Source organism: Trachinotus anak, unplaced genomic scaffold, assembly GCF_046630095.1.
Source record: "Trachinotus anak isolate AG129_WGS33_773 ecotype Australia unplaced genomic scaffold, CSIRO_AGI_Tana_v1 ptg000023l, whole genome shotgun sequence".
NCBI lineage: Eukaryota > Metazoa > Chordata > Actinopteri > Carangiformes > Carangidae > Trachinotus > Trachinotus anak.
This window is the reverse complement of record NW_027273874.1, coordinates 2719028-2742040: the sequence shown is the minus strand read 5'-3', so window position 1 is coordinate 2742040 and position 23013 is coordinate 2719028. Positions and strand designations below refer to the sequence as shown.

Sequence of the window (23013 nt, the reverse complement as noted above, 5' to 3'; positions counted from 1 at the left end):
AATTTTATGTCCCTCTAGTAATTTAATCCCACAGTGGCACTGCTCCGCTGGCTGAGAGACAGGAATAGCAGGTCTGTGAATGTGCAGCAAGGATCAAGATAGAAGAAAACGAATAAGAGACACAGAGAGGGTCACGTACATGGCTCCAACTCAAATCATTGACTCAAAGAAGCTAAAAATACTCCGTCTGAGGTTAAAAAAAACATCCATTAAAACAACTGGAAGACATATGGATGAACTGTATATGTCAGAAATATGCTGCAGGTCAGTTAGTAAAATGGGTTAACCCAAATTTGCTCCTCATTTTGCATGTGGGGAAAAAAGTCTCTTTGACTTGACAAAAGCAAATGCCAAATAGAAAATACAATAAAATTTTGAAAGTAGAAAGGGCCACAACCATTGAAATTGTATATAAACAATAAAAAAGATAATGCCGATATGTTCGAGGTGTAAATCTTAGAATGCAGTTCTAAGAGTTACACGACCAGTTCATGAGATACTTAAACATTTATATGTATTAAGGGTTAACAAATTATTGAAAAAGGTTATCAAACCCAAGGACTGTTCTGTGTTAAAAAAAAAAAAAGTTCCATAAAAAGGGCCTGGAATCAGTTCTGTCATTCAGGCCTCACTACAACATGGCGTCAAGTTTAAATGTCCAAAAAAGACTTCCCTTTGGAGGGATGTGTGCTTGTAGTTTGGTGTAGCAAGATTTTACCTTCAACCTTTGCACAACCCTTCAGATTTGTATAGAGGCCCCTCATAGAGTCCTGACCTCCAGGTTGAAAACCCCTGGTTTAAATTTTAAGAGTTTTAAAGATGATTTCTTTTCTCTAGCCAGCTTATTTACAGTGGAAGGTCATTAACTTACATTGCATAAGAAATAGGAGGTTTAACAGTGTAGTGCTACAACTGTGTTCATGTATCGTCTCACACCTATCCAGTGACATTTAAAACAAGGTTGATTTGATTTTAAAATGCTTCTATGTCTCTGAGACAAATATATACTCCCTGACAGTATTTTAAAAATGTTTCTTATGCTCTACAGCTGCGAAATAAACAGAAGTTAAAAAGGATCTCCAGCCATTACTCTTCAGCCTGATATCATTGATATTTCATGATAAATAAAATGAGAGATGAACTGAAACACAGTGTCAACAAACTAAAATCAAGTCATTGCAGGATCAAACCAGCCTAGGCCTAAGTGAATGTTTACTGCTCCCTGCCCGAGTCCATGCTTTCCCCTCTTGTCCCCTCCCTCGTCCCTCAGACCTCCAGACATTCCCACACCCTGGGTTTGTTGATTTTCTGTTGATGTTGGCATGCTTCTGTGGAGCCGGGACCGGGACTGGCTGGCTGTGGTCGCTCATGGCTGGTTCCAGCCTCTGTCACCATCCTTTATTCTCCTCAGTCTGCTCCTTCCTGTATACAGTATGCCACTTATCTCATGTGTCTTTGACATGCCTTGTTTTTACGTCAGCAGTAGAAATTCCCATGAATTTACTGTTCTCAGTGATTGCATTAATCCTGAAGTGTGCGGGGGGAAGTCTAATCACGGCTGTATCCTACATACCATGCAAATCAGCTGATAATGCTGAATGTAGTAAATAGACAATCTGAGGGCAAAGAACAGCCGGATGTCTTTACTTCTCCTTCAGCCTCTAATTTGACATCAAAACATTCAAAACAAATCATCACAGAGACTGAAAATCACATCTTTGTTCATTTCTTCCTGTTACATAAGCATTAAAAGCAGTAAAGTTGGGGGGAAATGGTTTACAAATCTCATGGTGACTGGAAAGTTGCAAAAAGATTTTTTCAAGTTTATATCGTAAGTTTAGATGGGGTGGTTCTCTGTCATAATTACATTTAGCTGCTGCCTTATTCAATTATGTGGAATAAGTAACTGAAATTATTAAGATGTCATTCATTAAAGTAGATATTTTTATTTAAAGATAGTAGCTAGGGAAAATCAATAACCCTAACGTTATAGCATTCCTGCTTTAGCTAGCTACTTGGCTGTCTCTATGTGGCTAAAAACAACAACAACAACAACAACAAAAAACCCACAAAGAATCAGAATCAGGTCCTAACTCAGTTTGGCCAAATATGTAGTTACTGCTTTTTGTCTTTTAGGGATACATTGCTTTTTATATGCATTTAACGTGTGGATTTAAGCCAGCTCCCTGCAGAGCAGAGCTAGTGCATTTGCAACACTTCCTCTGTCTCATTTCATTTGCATGCTACTATTAAGCAATGACGCAAAAACAAAAAAAAAAGTGACAGTATGTCTTGTTGGTAATATGTGGTCCAAGTGTAAAATGTCACGTCTCAGTGTTGTAAAATATAGTGCCAGCAACACAGGCACCGTCAGCACCTTTAAGCAATTGTTACCTTGTTGCAGAAGTGTTCTTACAACTAACCCACCTCTGACAAAGAGGCTTAATGTACATGTTATAATAATTTACTTTTTGATCCTACTCTAAAATGTCATTTTCATTTGAATGATCAACCTGGGACAAGCTCAGTATTTATCAAACACATCTTAAAACACCAAATGCTGGTCACAGAGATGTTTAAAATCAAAATTCATTAATTTGAAAGTTAGATGAAGAGAACCTTAGTTAAAGATTTAATCAGACCTAGACGTAGTGATGACATTGCGAACTGCTCACAGAGTTACTGAATGTGCCTGACTGTCTACTCTCTGGGTCAGCTTGGGTCACTCACAGTGTTGTTGACATAATTATTGGGCGGTGGACATTGCTGAGTTATCAGTTACGTGCGTCTGAGTCAAGAGTTCGGTCACTGCTTGGCTCTTAAATGAGGCTGCAGTTGTTGGTGTGTTGCGGAGTTCTTAAGATACAGAAAGGAAAGTGAAAAAGGAGAACAGACACACGTTTGGACAAGCAGCAGGTTCATTTAAAGTGTAATATATTATCATCATGGTATTAGAGTCCATACTGGCCAGTTCAGCTTCAGTGTCCACTTTGTTATGTCAGTCAAGCCTGAAAAGATAAAGCAGGGTGGGGGGGGGGGGTTATTTTTGGGAAAAGGGTACATTTCTGAGTAATGGCCTCACCACAGGGTCTAAATAAGTGCGCAAGGTGGATATAGCAGAAGGATCCTGCGCTCAAGCAACTGTCTTTTTGACTCTTTGACTCTTCTTTCTTGTTCCTCTCCTCTCTGGCTTTCAGGAACCTTCCCCTGTCTTTTCAGTCTCCGTCAGAGCATGTGTGCACTCACATCAGTGTTTTTCCACCGCACCATTAAATAGCACTTTCTCTGCCTCCCTGGATTCTTTCAGAGAGGCTACGATTTGCATGAGAAGTGGCTGAGAATGGGCCCCCTTCCCGTTTTCCTCCCTTTGTCCCACCATTCTTTTATTCCAAATCCTCGCTTTGTGCTGTGCATTATATAAGAGAGCTGCATAACACCGGCCATCAGTTAGCTAAGATGGTCACGGTGTTATTATTATTTATTATTTCCACGGCTACATAATTTCCCCGCCCTGTCCTGGAAGTTCGAACAGTCTAAATCATTTTCACTTGAACAGATTTTATTGTTTCCAAGCCAAAGCACATGGAATTGTGGTTCAGCTGTTGCACACACAGACCTCATTCTGACTGTGGGTGTTAATGGAGAAGGGTGAAAAATGCTCTGTAGACATTATTAATGAGGCATGAGGCCACTGAAGCAGGTCTAAATGTATTTATCTGTCCTGCCAGGGAGGCTTGGTTTTAGCTGTGAGCTGTAGAGCTTTGGGTTATTTGGTCTCTCAAGAGACTGTGTCTATATTTACCTGGGTGCAGCTCTGCAACAGGCTTTTAACTTGAAAGTTAGGTAACAATTACCACGAAGTCGCTCCATGGCAACAAAAGATTATGAGCTTAACCTGCACCTATACTAACAGGCACTGGTACAGATTGTGTAGTGTTTATGCAGCTGCAGTGCTCAGGGTGTCCACGGGGGGCGCCCTGACCTTTGACACTGTCTGGACGCACAACAATCCTGTTAGATCTGGCTGTCTAACTGCACAGGCACAGGGTGAGGTGAGTAATTGACAGAGATCCTCACAGTTATTCTGCAGAGGTTGTACAGCTGGATAAGCAGAGTTAGTCAACGACACAGTTAGAGCAGGGGTTTCTGTAAAAATCAGTGTGTGTGTGTGTGTGTGTGTGTGTGTGCGAGAGAGAGAGAGAGAGAGAGAGAGGAAAGCAACTTGACAAAAAACAGCAGCAAAGTTCACATAAAAACTTATTGGGAAAATACGTTTTTTAATGTTGACAGAACTGAAATAGCTTAAGTTAACACAAATCTGATCATTAAAAAACAGTAAATAATGTTTAATATTATTTTTCAAATTAATCAGTTCTTATTGTGCCGTCACATTTACCTGATATACAGTTTAAGTCTGTGAAGCAAATACAATTATTTACAACTGTAGTTTGATCCTCATCTGTTCTATGAACTGTTGAATAAGGTTTGTAAGTTAGGAATTCAGTAATTATTTTACTGAAGACTTCAGCCAATGAAAGCAATCCACACAAACCATGAGCAACATGCTTCACAGGGATATATATATATATATATATATATGTATATATTCACTTCAATTCAATTTTAACTGTATAGCACCAAATCATAATATACATTATCTCGAGGCACTTTACAGGGTAAGGTCAACCTTACTTAATTATGAGAGGGAAACCTCCAACAGAACTGTGCTCAGGGTGGGCACCCGTCTGCCTCGACTGATTGGGTTAAAGAGGAGAAAGGGGGGTTGTGAGGAGGAGAGAGAGGAAAAGAGAGGGAGATAGAGAGACCAGGAACAGCTGTATACATTCTGCACTTCGGGAAAATGCAGAGATGCAGATATGCAACCTGGTCCTTCTAAATGCAGGTCAGAGCAGAGTGATCCTCCTCTTCACTTTCACAGTCCACTTTCATCCTGCAACAGGACAGAGGACACATGTTTAGTTCATGTTTAGTTTATGTTCTGGACAGGAAGCAAAGTTCTCAGATGACTGACAGAGCTGTAAATAAATGCGAGCATCATGTTAATGTGTAGAAAGTTGTTCATGTGTCTGCATTTCCTGACAAATGTTGCCAGTGTAGCACGACGCTAAATGATGTTTTAGACTCCACAGTGTTTGTGAATCCTGCACAGTGGATGCAGTGCCTTCAAATCCACTTATGTCACCTTCATTACCTCTATAATTACCTTACTGATGTGTGTTCATGTAATGTGTTTAAGTCTGTGCGAATCTGTCTCGTTGGCAAACCCTTTTTTTTTTTTTCTTTTTAAAGAATCATCACTATACATTCAACCATGTGCAAAATCTGAGCTTAATCATCAACGCATACAGAAGCACATGTACAAAACATTTTCACTTTTTCTGCCAAGCTGTTTGTTTACTTATTGTACCTTTATTGTGCATGTGAGGAACCTGATAAGTCACCATATTCTGTCATGTTTATTTTGAGTAAACCTTTCAACAGATCTAATATGATGACCTATGACACGAGAAGCATCCCAAGCTTTATTGTGAATATAAAAAAGTTGTGTATTTTTCTCCTTCTAAGCGTCTTGCTCTTTAGCCTTAGAGCTCTGTGTCTGACTTTTTATTTTTTTAAGTGTTTACAACCATATTACAGTGGAATAAAAATGTGAATTCTTTCTCTACCTTTACCTTTTGAAATGCTATGTGTGCTGTGCTTTCTTGCAGAGCTAGATGAGAAGACTGATGCCGCTCTCATTTCTGTATGCTGGATTCAAGTCGCACCTGCAGCTGGTTTGGTTAGAATGGAAACAGCTAGCAAGGCTCTGTTCAAAGGTAACAAAATCCACCGACCAGCCCCTCTAAAGCTCACTAACTGACAGGCTACAATCCCATAACAGCCCGTCTATGCGTTTCCTTGCTCACACTTCTATCAACACAGGATCAAAACTTTTTCCCTTTCCTGTTTTGAATCAGTGGCAGACTTGATAGAAATCCAGAACAGCAACCAAAACAACTCTAAAGCAACACACTGGGCGGCTGCAAAGCCATACATGAAGCTACTAAGAATAGCTGGCCCACTTCCAGCAACCAAACCAGTCAGTGCAGATCATGCTTGCTCACATTGGTGTGGCTGCGCTCGAGAAAATTGTTTGAAATTTTATTGCTTCCCCTCTTTTATAACCTCTTTGGATCCTCTTGTGTAGATTTCATGACCTTTGAGGCTCAGAAATCCTGTTCAAAACCTATTTCATTGTGTAATTTTCAAAGAATTGCTTGCGTCCTCTGCTCCTCTCCTAACCCAGTTTACTTTGTTTTTTCCCCCAGCATTTGTTCACCTACATCTTTGCTGTCACGACAGTCCCCGCAGATGCATCCCAAGCAGCCATTCACCACCTGCATGCCGCAGAGCACCAGCTGCAGCACACCCATGGACAGCAGAATGGAGAACAGGACGACGTGCCACATCACTGCATTGTCGGGGTATTCACAGATTGACCACATTGTCTGGTTTACAAGGTAGCTGCCGTTACCCCTGCAAGGGAGAACAACAGTAAGGGCATAAGCATTGCACAGGACACAGATGCAGCATTAATGAAAATAAGTTTGAAGTAGGCCAAGTTTGGGGTGCAGAAAGAGAAAGCTGTGATGACTGAGTTAAGGAAAAATGTGTCAGTGAGGACGTAAATGGAAAAAACGAGGAGTGGAGAAAGAAAACACATGGAAAATGGAAAGGAGAGGAACTGAGAGAAAAGGTCAGGGTGGAAATACCAGCAGTTTTGCAGAAGAATAGTGGCACACTTGCAAAAATGATTAATAGTGGAAAATCAAAGGTGTAGATTGACATTTTGGCAAACATGCTTTCTCACTGTCTTACCAAAGAGTTTGACGAGAGGGTTGATACAACTCTCATGCCTGGAAACAGCAAACTTACTCTGTCCAAAGCATCAAAATCAGCCAACCAGCTCCTCTAAAGCTCACTAATCAACATGGTATGTCTTGTTTGTTTAATCAAAACAGAAACCAAAGAGTAACATTTTAAGGATTTGATTATTTTGGACCAGATTAATTGTTCTATTCTTTATGCTAAGCTAAGATAACCAGTTGCTGGCTATAGCTTTATACTTATCAATACAATACCAATACAATCAATCTTCTCATCTTATCACAGCAAGAAAGCGAATAAACACATTGACTGAAATATTGAGCTAATTCCTTAATTTTCCACTATTATCATACTATTAACATATTATCCTTTATTTACTTAATATAAAATTAACTTTGAAATGTAGCTTTCAAGCCAACTCTAAGAAAAATGTAATGAAATTATAGTTAAAGCAGAGATTGTTTTAAGAGAAAAGACATAAGTCCAATTAATGCAAACTGACACTAATACAGAAGATTATTTACATACTAACCAACAATTATTATTTTTTAATATTAATTCAGTCAATAAAATGCCACAGTAGCTGTGCCATTACAGTCTCCCAGAGTCAGTTCAGTTGTAATGATTTCAAATTCCTTATTTTGTCTGCGGAACAGTAAACACCTAGAGATTAATTTACAATGATATAAAACAGATAAAAAACAGCAAATCCTCACTTTTACAAAGAGGGAATCAGCAAATGTTTTTCATTTCCGCTTGATAAATTAGCTAAATGAACAACAGTGTTGCTGATTCAATCTCCAGCTATGTTTTGGTTGAATGAAAGAATGTCTATTCACTGCGTGCTGAGTGGAAACGACACGAAAAAGGAGATCATTGTAGCAGAGAGACACACAGAAAGGCAGAAACAAAAAAGGGGAAACTTGAGATATGCTGGAGGAAGAACAAGCTGAGGCTGATATGTTAATATCCCACCATGCATTGTGTAATCCGACTTAGTTCCCTCCTTTTAACCATTGTTGCCCTTTACACTGCTGTCATCATGGACAACAATAGCCTACATATTAACAACCTGCTCATATTTATTAACCGATGTCCCAATCACCTGATGGGCTTCTATCTGGTGATTCACTTTTTCCTGCCCGAGCTTGTAAAATGCTTCACTGGTGCCAACCACATTAGCCAGCGGCACTATCACTTTGGCTCTGCCTTAACTTACACATTGCTTCAATCGGCAAAGAAATAAAATATGTAGTAGACTGAATATTTCTCAACTGCTAATAACAATCGTAGTTTAACATGACCTCTGATAAAAACCTCCTGTCATTAGTTGGCCTAAGGTTTTATATTATATTATATTTTTCACATTTGAAAACTAAACTGTAAAAGGACAACAACAAGTAGTGTGGTGGTTTTGTCTGAAATCCCAGACCCATCACAGCAGATTCTCCAACTGAAGCTGCAAATGATACAAACAGAAAGGACGGCTTCAGTCTGCCCCCTACTGGAGTTTAAGAATATTGCATTTGTATGTTTTTTATAATGAGGAGCTAAAACTGTTCAGCTTCTCAAAGAAGGATAAGGAAGTCAAACAAGGTGGGGTCCGAAAGTCTGAGACCCCTGTATAGCTGATGAGAAGATAAGATAGATACGCAGCAACACAACAGTATAGCTGAAAGAACACGGAAGAGCTGCAAAGGGAGAATGCATGATGGCGTGAGAAACACTCACGTGCCGAGGTTTTCGAAAGGGTATTCCCAGTTGCCACCCTGCACCTGACACTTGGGTCCAATTGCCAGACCTGCAGAGGCCACGCTGGTGCAGTAGATGGCTCCAACCAGGCCGAAAGCAGAGCAGAAAACCGAGTTCAACATCTGGGGGAAAGATGGGAACACGATGCATCATTATTTTATTTAGCCCTAAAAATTAGCTTAGTTTTTACTCTTTTTCCATTGATTCTTTTTTTTCCACCTGTCAAAAACACACTCACATGCATCATTCTAGTTGAATAAGATACAAGTGGTGTCTTTATTAAAAACAATACAGTTACGAAAACTGGGGAATTACTGAATTAGAACTATACTTATGTAAAACATATTCAGCAAAACTTTATGACTTTACATAGGTATTTAAAAAAAGTAGAAGTACACTGACCAACTATTTCAGTACAGTAAATATTATGCTTTAACGACATGAGTACACCGTCCACATGGTGTATTGCTGATAAAATACACATGATTCTAGTTTGTCCCTTGGTCCTTGATATGACATCTCCCTCACCTTTCACCTTGCACCACCCATCATTATCAGTCCAGTCCCAACAACCTTTTAAATGACTTTACTCACCCGGCAACGGTTGCCACAGCAACCTGTTCCGCAGCAACCCTTGCCCCCGGCCCTAATAGCTGAACAGCTCGGGCACAGCATCTGGAAAGTTGCAAATAGAAAATGTTGCCTCATTTATGAAGGAAAAGATTTAGTTTGAATAAAGAGTTCCTCGAACGCACTTAACATTTAGGTTTGATGTGTTTGTGTCTGCAAAGAATGCGCACACGTCTACCTGCACATTTGCATTTACATTTGTGTGTCTTCCTGTGTCCTCTTATCTCTCTAACCAAATATTAATGAATCATGAATCGAGCTTCACTCTCTGGTCCCAGCGGGCAGTGACATCCACGCGGATAGAGGTGGGAACGGAGAGAGACCAAATTTCTATTGTCACCGTTCCAAACGATAATATCACAGCAATAAAGATGTGCCCTTCCACAAAAGTCAAAGGTCTGTCTGATTAATTTATGAGATGAAACATTTCTGAATTATTTATTGCCCTTGTCAACACTAAAAATGTCAAGATAGTGTGTGTGTGGAAACTTGCATAATCAGATCTTTGTGTGTTTGTCCTTTGTGATGAGGTTAATGAGATCTGACTGTGGTTTTATTACTTAACGTTAAGGGGAGTTTCCCTAAAGGTTCTCCTCAGTTTGTCAGCAAAATTTACCAAAAATATTAAAAGTGAAACTATTCAAGGTAGAATTTTTTTTTCCTGGGAATGTTTTACTTTTACATATTATATTATTATAATTATTATACTATACAATAAAGTATAAGTAGCATTTTGATCTTAGATTTGGTTGAGGTGGAGCTAATTTAATCTAGTTTATATGTTTTAATCTCTAGAAATGTATCATATTTTATGATATGTGATGTATGATATTCATAGATATTTTATAAATTAATTAATAATCTTTATTTGTGAAGTAACTTAATAATTTTAGTGGAATAGAAGTATAAAGTGGAATAAAGTGGGAATAAATGTACAGTTACCTCAGAATTGTACTTGTGCTTGTTTTGAGTTAATGTCCTTTTTTCTTAATCTGCTTGTTTCAAAGTGAAATTTTGCTTATGTTGATTTTAACACTCAACGTGAAGATGCTTTTTTTTTTTTGGACTGTACCATTATATCAAATGGAAAACTTTTCATATGCACATACGGTCTCTCGTGTTCCCTCTAATTCAGCCTGAAATGTTTTCTTATGTTTAGATAATTAATCATCTGGACTAGAATCTAAAATTTTTTAAAGTTTTGCGAGTCATGGCTTTACTGCTCAACACGCTTTTCAAATAATGACCTGCCACTGACACAGGTACAATTTTAGAGGAATCTAAACTATGAAGAATCTGGCTGTCAAATAATTATAGTCCGCATGAAGTCAAAGCCTAGGTAGGGCGGAAGTTAAAATGAAAAAAGAAAGCAGATGAAACCAAAAATAATCTAATAAAGTACAGTTCTGTTATACTTCTAAAAATAGTCCTACAGTTATTCCTCAAAAATAATAATACTCAATAAAACTCAATAAATCAAGCAATTAAATTTTACAGGTTTACACAAGGCTGAGGTAATGACTGAAAAACCCAATAAAACAAACAATAAAACATCTAAACAGCTCCCGAAGATGTGCACAGATCATGATCCAGTACTCACAAAGAGGCCTCCTCCGATGAGCCCCCCCATGAGCCAGACCTGGAGGGAGATCTGATCATTTTCTAGACTCTTCCCGTCAGGGAAGAACAGCAGCAGGTTGGCGATCATGCAGATGAAGGCTGAAGGCAGCAGGATCAGGCCCACCAGGCGGGCGCACTTCCCCGTACAGCACATGGTTAAACCTTTCTTCTCTTATTCACTGATCCCTCTTGTCGCCTACTGTCTCTCCGAGTAGCTCGCCTCCTTCTTAAAGTCAGTAAAAAAAAGTGGGCGAAGCGAAATAAAAAAGGAGGCGACTCAGCGTGAGAAGCTCTGGACTGACGGCTCACCCTCTCACTGTGAAAGTCAAACACAAACGAGCGGCAGTTTCAGCAGGAAGGAGAGAGGGAACAAAGGCCAAGTGTTGGTGTGGCCTCCTCCAATCTGATCTCAGACCTGTGTATCTTCTCATTGGTCTCAGATAAAGACGAAATGAAACTCTACTTGAGGGAGAAAATAACATTTTGTCTCTAATATGAAGATGATAACGTCTCCCAGTTAAAAAAAACAAAAAACAAACATAAAACCTAAAGAACAGAAAGAAGAATGGGACTTGTGGGACCTGCGCGTGAGAGTGTGTGGCACTTTCTGACACACCTTCAAAGGCTGTTTGAGGGTTAAGTCCTGGTTTTGGGGTGAGGGTTGGGATCAGGCATTTAGTTGTGATGGCCGGTGTTAGTGTATGGGTTGGGGAATGCATTACGTCAGTGAGTGTCCTCACAAAGATAGAAGTTTAAACATGTGGATGTGTGACGTGTCCAGGGGCCCAGTCATGCAGCTTGATGCCCTTTGATACCTGCTGCTGGTGATATCAGTCTGTTTATTCTATTTATGGCCTTTTGCAAACACAAGGGAGGCCTTGATGAACACGACGGTTTAATAAGAGCTTTGTCTTCCAAAGCTACAGTAACTGACTGAGTATCAAGTGGGCTCATATGCTGTATCAGGTTCATGTAAACTATTACAGATAAGAGGAATGTGAAAAAAAATCTGCCATCATTACATTAAGTTTTTGTTATGGATGTCCACTCCTTTGGAGAATTTAGCAGTCAGCAGTTGAACCCAGTGAATAGGGCTGGGCAAAAATTCTATATCATCATTTATCAGCTTTCTTAGTGCAATCATTAACAAATGTACGATGTCCAAATTAACTATATCGAACCGGCGACTCCCCTGCTAAAGAGCATCTAAAAGTATTGAGTCAAGGAGTGAGCTCATTTTTGCCAGACCCACTGACACTGATGATATGTGTATAACATGTGTATTAACAGTAGTTCCTCATACCTGAGAGTTAAAAGCAATCTACTGCTGATTATTGTCAGGTTTTAGTTTTTTACACCACAAAAACTTGTACTGTTATTCTGGAATCGAGGCTGTAATGCTCATTGAGGATACATAGGGTGTGTCCACAGTTTCTTTTTTTTTTCTGAATAGCTGGAACACCTTAAAATGCATTATGGCTTAACAAAATAAATGTTGTAGAAAAGTGCACCCTTAATTTCCCAAAGCAGCTATGTATTTGGTGTTGTGCACAATGATTTTAAATGTTCTCAGTTTTATTGGAGATTCGGTAAATAAGAATCCTGTTGGCAATGACTTTGCTGTTTCACTTTCTTTGTATGTTTACATTTTTAGCAAGGCGTGATGTGTCATTCCACTGGCAGGCTCGTCCTGTTTGATGCCAACAACAGTGTCAAAACATTAGTTTGCAGAAATCCCCAGCTGTTCCTGTAAGCCTCTGAAAGCGCACAAGTGAAGGCAGTTGACAAAGAACCCTGGGAGAGGGAGTTCATTCAGACGCAATGGCAGGCAAGTGTGTTCTTGTGTAATTGCATAAAAATGGATTAAAAACTGTTAGATGTGTGGTAAATGGTGATGGTATCTAATACCTGCAATCTGATCAGTGGGGCAACCTATACGTGCATTTGATAGGGCGAACTTTTTGAGAGCTCTTTGCTTTTTAATAATTTTAATGAACTTCTCATATGTGAAATCATGAAGAAGAATAAAAGATAAACATGAGAAAACAACGATCTCCTCACAGTGTTAGCTTATGGAGTGATTTCATGCCATTTAACATGTTAGCTGTGCTTATTTTGTACATTTGTGAATGTCGTTCTCACCGTCTGTATTCTCTATTTCAGCTTTTAGTAAGAGTGAAGGTTACTCATCAGTCTGCGTTCAGTAAAACAAGATGTTTTCTTTCAGTCGCCTGAAGACTCTGCCATTAATCTTAGTTTTACTGATAATACATTCTACATAAAGCATCGATACTGTGGGAGAATAATTCTAGGTTATATGTTTGCTCTTTAGCCCCATCTACAGGCCAGCCAGTGGTCATAACCGTGGGATCTGTGTGGAGGTTTCACCTGAACCCTCCATCACCCAGACCTCCAAGACTATCAGGTGAGTATATATTATAATATGCAATAATTTGCAAGTTTATTACGGACACCAAACAAAACTAATGCAGTCTAATGCAGCTCCTGAAGTGAAACATATCTTCAATTTCAGCTTTGTGGTTATTTTGGAGGCTGTTGTTTGTTGTAGAGCTGAGTTGTATTGTATTATACTGACTCTGCAAATGACCTCTGTAAACAGTTAAAACTAATAATAACCTTTATGAAGGTGGAGTTTATTGCAGTGCTGTTGTAATAGACTGCAGTAGTTTTAGCTGAGTGCACCTAATAAACTGACAACTGAGTGCAAGGTTCCAAGGTTATAACATTTTCCAAACTTCACAAAAACACACAACAAATAAATAAAAATACAGATAAGATATGTTGTGAAATAAGATGTTCTCAGAGCAGCTTATATTATATGCTTATGAAAACTGATGTAGAGTATTCTATGAACAGTGGTGGCAAAATGGTGAAACTACAAATACTGAATATAAACTCTTGATATCAGAAACAGTGGTTTGACTAAAACTTTCTTCACAAGGGTCCAATTTTAACCTTGAATTTATTTCGTTTTGGTCAAACTATATATCAATTTCGAAAATAACTGCATTTCTGTGACCTTAAATGTGTCATAGTTTGTATGTCAGTATATGAATTTCTCAAAATATGATAATAACCAATGTGAATCTGACTTTTTTTTATTTTTTATCTTACCCTTCTAGTTGCAGTCACAGTAGGATGGATTGTCCTAGCTCTGGTACGAGTCATCTTCGGTCAGTATGCTCTTCCTTCAACATGAAGTCTACTATATTGCTTTTCAACAACCCTCAACCATGTTGTCACATCACTCTCATCTACCCACAGGTGTCGTGTATTTTAAGGACTGCCCTCAGCAGCCTAACATACCTAACTACCTGTTAGGGCTGGCTCTGATTCCTCTGTTAATGATACCATTTGTGACCTTCCCCTGTGAAAGCGAGGCGGCTCATCCGCAGGAGCACCCCAAGGGTTGCAAAGCCTGTCTGCTGTGTTTAGTATGCCTGTTTATCTACGCCTGGATCCTGGCAGGTAATGCAATAATTCTGAAACACATTTTTTTGATAAAACTCTGTCCCTCTGTTACAGCCTGTCAGATTACAACTAAATGTCTCTGTCCCCTGTCCTGTACCTGCAGGTGACATGTGGGTCTTTTCAGTTTATCAGCCCAACTATGATCCCACAGCAGCCGATGGTCTTTACTGTAGTAAGACCCTGTACACATTTGCTTTCTGGAATGCAGTGCTGGAGACGTCGGCGATTTGGGTCTTCCTGGCCAAAGTCTGCAAAGGACTACTGTGTTATGTGGTGGCAAGACCTGTGCCAACAAACAGAGACTTTTATGGGCATGTTTGAGGAGTGGATGAAGCACAATTGTATGCTGACTCATCTATATAATTATTTGTGAAGGGGAAAAGGTTAAAATGTATTCCACTATGCACTGCAATTGTAGAACTCAATTATTACTTTCCAGTTTTATTTTTTCATTTATTGTATTGTAATTTATGTCGTGGAAATATTATATTATATAGTAATATATAGATGTTGGATAATAATGTTTGATTTATTGTGTATTTTGTAGTTTCTTTCTAAGTTTGAACCATTGGGGGTCTTTGAATTAAATGGTAAAGCTGTTGTTACTTTATACCTGTCTTTTTGTCTTTTTATCAACCTTTTTGTCCAAAACAAGAACAAGTTAGACCCAAGCCATTCCTGAATATATTTATTGGGACTATTTTCAGCTGTGGATTAATACACTAATTGCTGCTCTGGTGATGGTATATATGGGATCAACTCAAAATAAACTGCAATTCCCTTTTTATTAATGTGTCATTTCATATAGGTGTCGACTGTTTTGACCTCAGGATATTATACCATATTATATATTATATATGTAACAGTTTATATAGGCCATGTGTTATTAATGTGTATGTCTATTATTATCTTATTTGTTGCTGTTGTGTAGTAACATGTAACACAAATATTGCAGGAATAAACAATATTATTCGCTATAATGAAATCTTGTCCAAACTTGCAGTCATGCGCAGTTCATTTATCTGAAAGTCAGAGCTGTTTTGTGAGCCCCACTTCCGCGCCACATATTTGAACAGAGGGCGGGGCCTCACGACAATAACGATGACGTTGCATCCAGCCGACCAATGACGCGGGAGTAAACAGTATCATCCCTTCTTGTTTCGCTTTTGAGGGGGGTCAGCAAACTCGGCATCCCGACTCAAGATCAAAGTGGAAAAAAAAATTGTCTGTCACATGACGGCGCGGCTGCAAAAACTCTCCACCCGAAACTGCGAAGTCTCCATCTGCAATGGCAGGCAAGTCCACCACCACCACCACCACCGCCTCCTCCACCCTGTCTGTAACCTGTAGGGCCACAGCTCACCTGTGATTTGGCTCGTTGTTGCTTGCTCATGTCTCTGCTCTGGCGCAGATAAGGTGAAAGAGCTGGTGTCGAGCTGCCTGCAGGCCCGGGACATGGCGTACTGTCCGTACAGCCGCTTCCCTGTCGGGGCCGCCATCTTAACAGCAGATGGCGCTATAATCAAAGGTAATAACCATAGACTGTGTGGTAATAACCCTCTCTAATGACTCTTTTTCACAGGTGGCGTGTGTATCTTGCTGCACTGAATTTTTTTTTTCGAAATGTTTTGTCATCTCTAAAATTATAATCGCTATCAAAAGAGGTGAAATGTAAATGAGCACGGTGAATGAATACCCACAGGTAAGGTGCTTGTGACCATCCTTGTGTCCAGCCTGTGTTTAGGATGCAGCAGGCACTGTTTTGGACAAGGTGTGGCTGGTCCTCCAAGTGTCACTTTGCTGACTGACTGGCTGCCACTTTATAATCTCCACTGGGTGGTGGCTTATCTTATCTTACCTTATCTTATCTTGATGCTTACACACAAATACACCAGTAATATTACTTTATTATGATATATAAACAATAGAATTGCCGTTCTACTGCATAATGAGCACTTTAACTTGTAATGGAGTATTCAAACATGGTGGTCTTGCTATTTGATAAAGCAAGACTTCCACATTCAAAGTAGAAATTACAAAGTGGTAGAAGAAATATGCATACGGTATCTTAAACAAGAAAAATCAAATGTACAACCCTCAAAATAAAAGTTTTAAAATCAAGAAGAAGTCTGTTTTAAAGGTTGTGAATACTTCTGCTGTGAAATAGTTCAGAGTCTAAATGTTACTATGTCTTCAGGCTGCAATGTGGAGAATGCCTCCTATGGTCTGACGGTGTGCGCTGAGAGGACGGCCATCCAGAGAGCCGTGGTGGAAGGGCACAGAAAGTTCACGGCTATCGCTGTGACATGGTGAGACTCGGTATAATGACACAGGCGACACATTAAGAGCTTCACATGGCACATATTCTTATGCGCTCATCCTCTCTTCTGTACAGTGACATCAAAGACCGCTTTGTCGGGCCTTGTGGAGCATGTCGACAGGTTCTTATGGAGGTGAGGCAATCATTGTCCTGTGGTCAGTACGTGATGCACTGCAAAAACTTGCACTGCATAGAAAGAAATTATTTCTCTCCATAATTGCACACTAAGCCTTATTTTCTTAAAACAAGTGAAAAAATCTGCCTGTGACGTGAGAATATTTCGCCCTATTGCCCATAGAAATCGGGTTGGAGGAAAAATAAGGCCGGGCAGCACTAGAATAAAGAAAAGTTGATTTTAGAAAATACTTGAAATAAGTTGATTTGCATTTGAAACAATTTTTCCATTTATCTTTAGAAAATACGGGTTTGTCTGTTTTTACAGTGTATATAAACCTGGAACACTATCTCTTCCCTGCTAAACACATCTTTGGAAATTGTAGTATGAGGTGGCTGTGTGTAAATAAAAAGCCACTCTATTTTATAGGCATGTCAAACACCAGTACTAATAACCTTGCATAGTAAAATTTTATAACTTCCTCACAGAGAACAAGTAGTCTGTATCAGTAAATTAAGGCAGCTGTATGAATGTGTTGTTCTTTTCTTGTTCCAGCTATAATAATAGAGCTTGAAGTAGTTTAGAAGTGGCTGATTTCAGTAATTTAAACAACAGTAACTCAATAACAATTTTTTTATCAATTAGTCTCTAACCCAATATTTGACAACTTTTACATAAAAAAAATTATTAGCTTCATGTAAGGAAATAAAATTCACAAAAAATGCAATTGAACAATTAACAGAGTAATTACAAATTGACTTCAATATTATTACAGATGTATTAATTCTGAGTGGTTTATATTAAGTGAGTTGGACTCAGTGTCAGGACAGGGTATGTGCAGATCTTCAAAAGTCTTTAAGAGTTTTGGATTGAGTTTTGTCAAACTAGGCCTTAGAAGGCATTAAAAAAGTATTGCATTTAATTTCTGTTGTCTGCCATAGTAACATTAGTTAGCCTATAATTTTCTGGATGTTTAAGGATTTCTCTCTTTCTCCAGTTTGGATCAGACTGGACCGTATACTTGACCAAGCCGGACGGGACGTACAAAGAAACCAGCCTCAGTGAACTGTTGCCTCTGGCTTTTTCCCCAGCACACCTCGGAAACATTTAATAATGAGGCCTCATGATACATTGAGTTATTTCATAGCAAATAACACTGCAAAGTTGGCATTGAACTTTACATAAATAAACAATAAAACTCATTTTTTTCCCCTAAACATGTGTCTAATTATTTTTGTATTATTATTATTATTATTATTATTATTATTATCATTATCATTATCATTATTATTATTATTGTCAGAGACGAAATGATGTAGCAAATTGTCATAGCACGTGATTTAAAAGTGGGCGGGGCCGAAAGCTGTTTCCGGAAACATGGAGGCTGTTCTGAGTGATGTGGTAGCTCCTGAAGACCTTTTAGTAAGTTTTCACTTTACTAAACCTCTTTCTCTCAACAAACATACATATTAACCCAGAGAGAGGCTCTCACCGAGGGCCTCAGAGCACCTGAGCAGGTGGTAAAAGCTGAAACTTGAACGATACAGGACGTTTCTGGACCGACGTTATCGCGTCACCGAGCTAGCTAATGCTAATGGTGATAGTGTTCATGATGAAAAACTGGTCACGGTGTTTTTGTTATTAAGGCAAACGCAATGACATAGGGTTAATGTTAAAAACACGCTGGAGGTGACAACACGATTTAAATGCAGTGTTGGCAAATTACGCAGTTTCGGTTTCACCGGCTTCCTGTACACATGATTTAGTTAAATATTATAGTAATTCAACTCTGTGCTCGCTTCTTACGGACCGTATTTGCTTTTGTTCTGGCAGAAATTTGAGAAGAAATACAACAGTGAGCTGGTGAAGGGAGCTGTCTCCAAAGAAACAAAGTTTGAATATGCGTGGTGTCTGATCAGGAGTAAATACTCAGAGGATATCAAGAAGGGAATTGCTCTCTTGGAGGGTAAGTTAAAGCATTGCTGTATTATTTTCAAAACATGTTTGAGAATTGGTGATACTGATGTATTTCAGAGTTAACTAAATCAATCTGTAAACCTATATAATGATTTAACACTTTTGATAGATATCCTTCAAATTGTGATATTTAAAGACAAACAAAAGACACATATTTAAAGGTTACACTGTTTATAAATGACCTTAAACATATTTTTGGTATTTCTGTGGTGCTATTCCTTGTTACATATTATTATCCAAATAAAGTAACTGAATTTCAGAATGAGAAATTATCAGACTGTATATTTTCAGTTTCATAGTTTGAACCAGTATTACTTCTGTCTTGTAGAGCTTGTTCAGAAAGCCTCAAAGGATGACTCCCGGGACTTCTTGTTCTACCTTGCAGTGGCCAACTACAGACTCAAAGTTAGTGTCATTCCTAAATCCACGACAGTAAAGTTATTAAATATGTGGGTTTTTCTAACTGAAAGCATTTGTTGTCATTTTGTTTATTGAGCCTCACACATTTGTGTTAATTTGTAGACATTAATTACCAAAAATCATTTTTTTAAATGCAGCCCTCACATATCTGAGAGTACTTTCTTTCAATTTCCCATCCCCCATTCTTCTTCCAGGAATATGAAAAAGCCCTGAAGTACATCCGGACTCTTCTTAAGAACGAACCCGGGAACAAGCAGGCTCTGGAGCTGGAGAAACTCATCGACAAGGCTTTAAAGAAAGGTAAAAGAGAATAAAGCTCTCACTGAATACATCTGAGACGTAATTTGATAATAGAATTTGTTTGTGTTATTTGACCCTCTTGTGGGATGAATGGATCTACATTCTGACATTCACCTGTTGTCATCTAGATGGCTTGGTTGGCATGGCGATCGTTGGGGGAATCGGTCTCGGCGTGGCCGGCTTAGCAGGACTCATCGGCTTGGCTGTGTCAAAGGGAGCTGCCAAATCCTAACCTGGACATGAGATGATGTGTCTTCATTTTTGCTGGACTTATAAACTGACCCTTTCCCTGCATTGAAAATTAAGGCTTGTGTGGAGAGTGTTTGAAGGATATAACATTTTGGTTTGAAGTTGAGTATTAACTTAAGCTTACAAAGGGTTTCAATAAAGCCAGTGGTTAACCTGTTTTCATATTATAACAGGGTTGGAATTCACTATACATATGTCATTATTCTGTTATCACCTTACACACTATAGCATGGCACTTTCACATTACTTATGTAAATAAATTAGAATAGACAAGGTACAGCTCAATTTTATCTAATTTATCAGTTAGTATGCACCTCAGCCTAAAATTCCTAAGTTGAAATTTATGTTTTGTAAAAAAAACAAAAAAAAACATGTATATTTGTGAAAGTGCAGTTGTGGTTCTGTAACTGTCATTTTCATTATTTTTGACATAAAGGATTGTTAAGGAAAGTGTTACTGGTGCAGCAGGAAGTTTAGCCTGAAAGTCAAAAGGAACAAAATCATTTGTTTGCTGGTGAAGTGACAGTGACTCTGCTGTACTCCGGTTAGATAACTGTAAGTCCAGCTGCTGCTGTGAGGGCAGAGAACGGATGCAGTACATTTATTTTGGAAGAGAGGTTTCTTTTCATTGGTTCTGAATACAAGTTTGAGATAAGGGCGGCAACACATTTAGATTAATACATTTTGTTATGTAATTTGCATTTTCAAACATTTATCTGTGCTGCATTTAATGACTTGTGTTTTCCATCTTGGTAAATAAACAGAATGATTTCAAACTGAGATAAAATCTTAAGGTGTGTGTTTGTGTTTTTATTTTTTATTTTTGAAATTCATTTATTTATTTATTGTGTTATTCACGAAAGAGCTGAGCACAGCAGAAAGAAGAGAAGAAATACAACAACCACAGTCGCACAAATGCTGATAAACTAACACATCAGAAACAATCAGACATCTCTCAAGTTCCTGGCGATGTCACAAGTCACACATTTACAGAATGATTACTTATGGACTAAATAAAATAAATTACAAGGAAAAAGCAACAAATCCTCAAATTTGAGAAGCTTAAACTATGAAATGTTTTACATGAAAATCATGAAAATGGTTGCCAATTTTTTGTCCATCAGTAGATTGACTAATTGTTTCAACTTTAACTGTATATACCGCTGGGTTGTGTAATCTATAACAAAGCATGATATTTTATCTTCTTAAATTGTAACTAGTATTTACATCTGTCAAATGAATGTAGAGCAGTACAAAGTTCAATATTTCCCTCAGGAATTTAAGTACAAAGTGGCATAAAAAAGAAATACTCAAGTACATGTTACAAATTGGTACTTATTCAGCAATGTTTACAATATTGAGAAATTACAAAATAAAAATAAATATGTTGTAAATGTGTCAAAAGAAAGCCATCTTTAATTTCTGGCCCAGTTGCCCCACATATGGTTTAAAATAAGACTAACTAAATTCCTTGGTATTTATGAGATTCGACTTTGATTTCAGACTCATTAAGTGTATGAATGAAATGTGGGGATAAAAAACTTTTGTCTTGTTGAATTTTATTTTAGTACAAGGCGTCCTGTAATCCAGACATTGTTTGATAGAAGGAAGAAGCTAAATGCATACAAAACTGTATCATCTGCATAAAAATGACATTATCAGTAGGCTTTTTCTTATGTTTCTAACTGTTGTGAAAGACCAGGAAACTTTCCTATTCTGTAAACCTGCAACAGATCCATATATCAAAGATGCTTTCCTAAGATTCTTTTATTGATGGAGCGAAGTCCAGTATGCAATCCAATTCTTATCACTCTCATTTATTGACTCTATTGAACTTACAGTGACAGTTTGGTGGAAACTGGAGGAGAAGACATTATGAACATTATCTAAGTGTTCGAGTCTTAAGCAGTAAGATACAAACCGTACACATTTGAACCAAAACGTGCTTGGCCTAGTTCGCTCGCTGTCGACCATCCTCACATCTTGACCCCCGGGGAGATTTAAGTCGCCGGCACAGGTTTTACGACAGGAAGGCTTATTGAGGCTATCTGTTGTGTGTGGTGTTATCAGCCTAGTGGACTGTTATTCATTAACCCACCTGACAGGACCGAAACTCCACAGGGACATATCAGTGACAACAATCATCTTTGGTGTGAAAGAGGTGATCGAGTGGGTAAACAAAAAGAGAAAACCAGACATGAGGGTGGGTACACATCCAAATAATTGAATCCAATATCTAAACAGAGGAGCAGCATATAAACTTAATATCTAACCAACGTCAGAATTTTCTTCAGACTCGTCCCATGGACAGTTCAAACACACTTTAACATCAATGATTCATCAAAGCCGGTGTAATTCAGATCAGCTTCAGTGAGTTTCAGTTACAAGGGCCAATGTTCATAGACTATTCACTTGTTTTAACGCAATAGCTGAGGGATAGCGTAATCATCATGAAGAAAGGGTTTTCATCTGGGAACATGGTGTCGTGGCTAAATTACATCCTGTATAATGTCATCAGACACTAATTGAAGTTATTGTATAATCCAGTAGAACAGCAGCTCGTTGTCTGCGACCACACGGTATATAACTGCAGTGACACACAGGCAGCGATACTTTCCTCCTGCCTTTAATTAGTTCTTTCTATCTTCCTGTTGTACAGATTGTACTTTTTTTTTTTTCAGTGTTGTTCATTCACTTGTTCAGGATATTTCACTGTCTGCAGACAAAAGCAGCAACAACAGTAGGCAAGGCAACATGTCGTGGCCTCTGAGGGCACAAAAGAAAATCCTTGAAAGGTTTTCAATGCTTTTGGAGAGTCAAAAGTCTTTCAGTCATCATGTTTGAATATACTGGATGTGTGTGTATGTGACACTTCTTAAGTTTTCACCACAACGGGATAAAAACATATTACTTATTAACTCCTAACATCCCACTGAATTGGGTTTAAAATGTCTGCTAATAACATATCATGGAGCCCAACCATATAGTATTGGACAAATTAAACTTTTGAGCTGAGGATGGCGCTAGAGGAAACGTGAGGGGATCACCACAGTTATTATGATCAATCCTATGGGGACCATTAAATTTTGAGCCAATCCATCCAATAGGGGCTACGGTAGAAGCATCTGTACAGTCATGCTGCAAGTGTAGCTAACAAATGTGTCAATATGAATAGTGTTGTCTATTACTTATTGATTCAACAGATCCTGTGCTGCTTTTCTTTGCTTTTAAAACCGATATTCCAGTCATG

General features: G+C 38.5%; 4 protein-coding genes across 5 annotated transcripts; 3 read left to right on the top strand and 1 right to left on the bottom strand.

The window, feature by feature from the left end:
* Nucleotides 1–4257: 4257 nt before the first annotated feature.
* On the bottom strand, nucleotides 4258–11215 carry tm4sf5 (transmembrane 4 L six family member 5). The gene is made up of 5 exons (XM_071458932.1): nucleotides 10871–11215; nucleotides 9235–9315; nucleotides 8620–8762; nucleotides 6345–6537; nucleotides 4258–4951 (listed from the first exon to the last, which is right to left on the bottom strand). Exons 1-5 carry the CDS (start codon nucleotides 11042–11044, stop codon nucleotides 4934–4936), a joined length of 609 nt encoding a protein of 202 aa, XP_071315033.1. The 5' UTR covers nucleotides 11045–11215; the 3' UTR covers nucleotides 4258–4933.
* Nucleotides 11216–11379: 164 nt separating this feature from the next.
* LOC139606665 (transmembrane protein 272-like) lies at nucleotides 11380–15169 on the top strand. 2 transcript variants are annotated; one of them, XM_071458934.1, is made up of 5 exons: nucleotides 11380–12718; nucleotides 13223–13315; nucleotides 14034–14068; nucleotides 14288–14379; nucleotides 14486–15169. In XM_071458934.1, exons 1-5 carry the CDS (start codon nucleotides 12712–12714, stop codon nucleotides 14487–14489), a joined length of 231 nt encoding a protein of 76 aa, XP_071315035.1. In that variant the 5' UTR covers nucleotides 11380–12711; the 3' UTR covers nucleotides 14490–15169. The 2 variants fall into 2 exon arrangements, with proteins under 2 accessions (XP_071315035.1, XP_071315034.1); XM_071458933.1 differs by having other exon boundaries at nucleotides 14034–14084; nucleotides 14176–14379.
* A 348-nt stretch (nucleotides 15170–15517) lies between these two features.
* Nucleotides 15518–18034, top strand: LOC139606666 (cytidine deaminase). Its single transcript, XM_071458935.1, has 5 exons — nucleotides 15518–15677; nucleotides 15794–15910; nucleotides 16580–16691; nucleotides 16778–16835; nucleotides 17815–18034. The coding sequence occupies exons 1-5, from the start codon at nucleotides 15671–15673 to the stop codon at nucleotides 17926–17928; spliced, it is 408 nt and encodes a 135-aa protein (XP_071315036.1). The 5' UTR covers nucleotides 15518–15670; the 3' UTR covers nucleotides 17929–18034.
* A 120-nt stretch (nucleotides 18035–18154) lies between these two features.
* Nucleotides 18155–20556, top strand: fis1 (fission, mitochondrial 1). The gene is made up of 5 exons (XM_071459776.1): nucleotides 18155–18239; nucleotides 18651–18783; nucleotides 19123–19199; nucleotides 19409–19514; nucleotides 19643–20556. Exons 1-5 carry the CDS (start codon nucleotides 18195–18197, stop codon nucleotides 19744–19746), a joined length of 465 nt encoding a protein of 154 aa, XP_071315877.1. The 5' UTR covers nucleotides 18155–18194; the 3' UTR covers nucleotides 19747–20556.
* Nucleotides 20557–23013: the final 2457 nt, after the last annotated feature.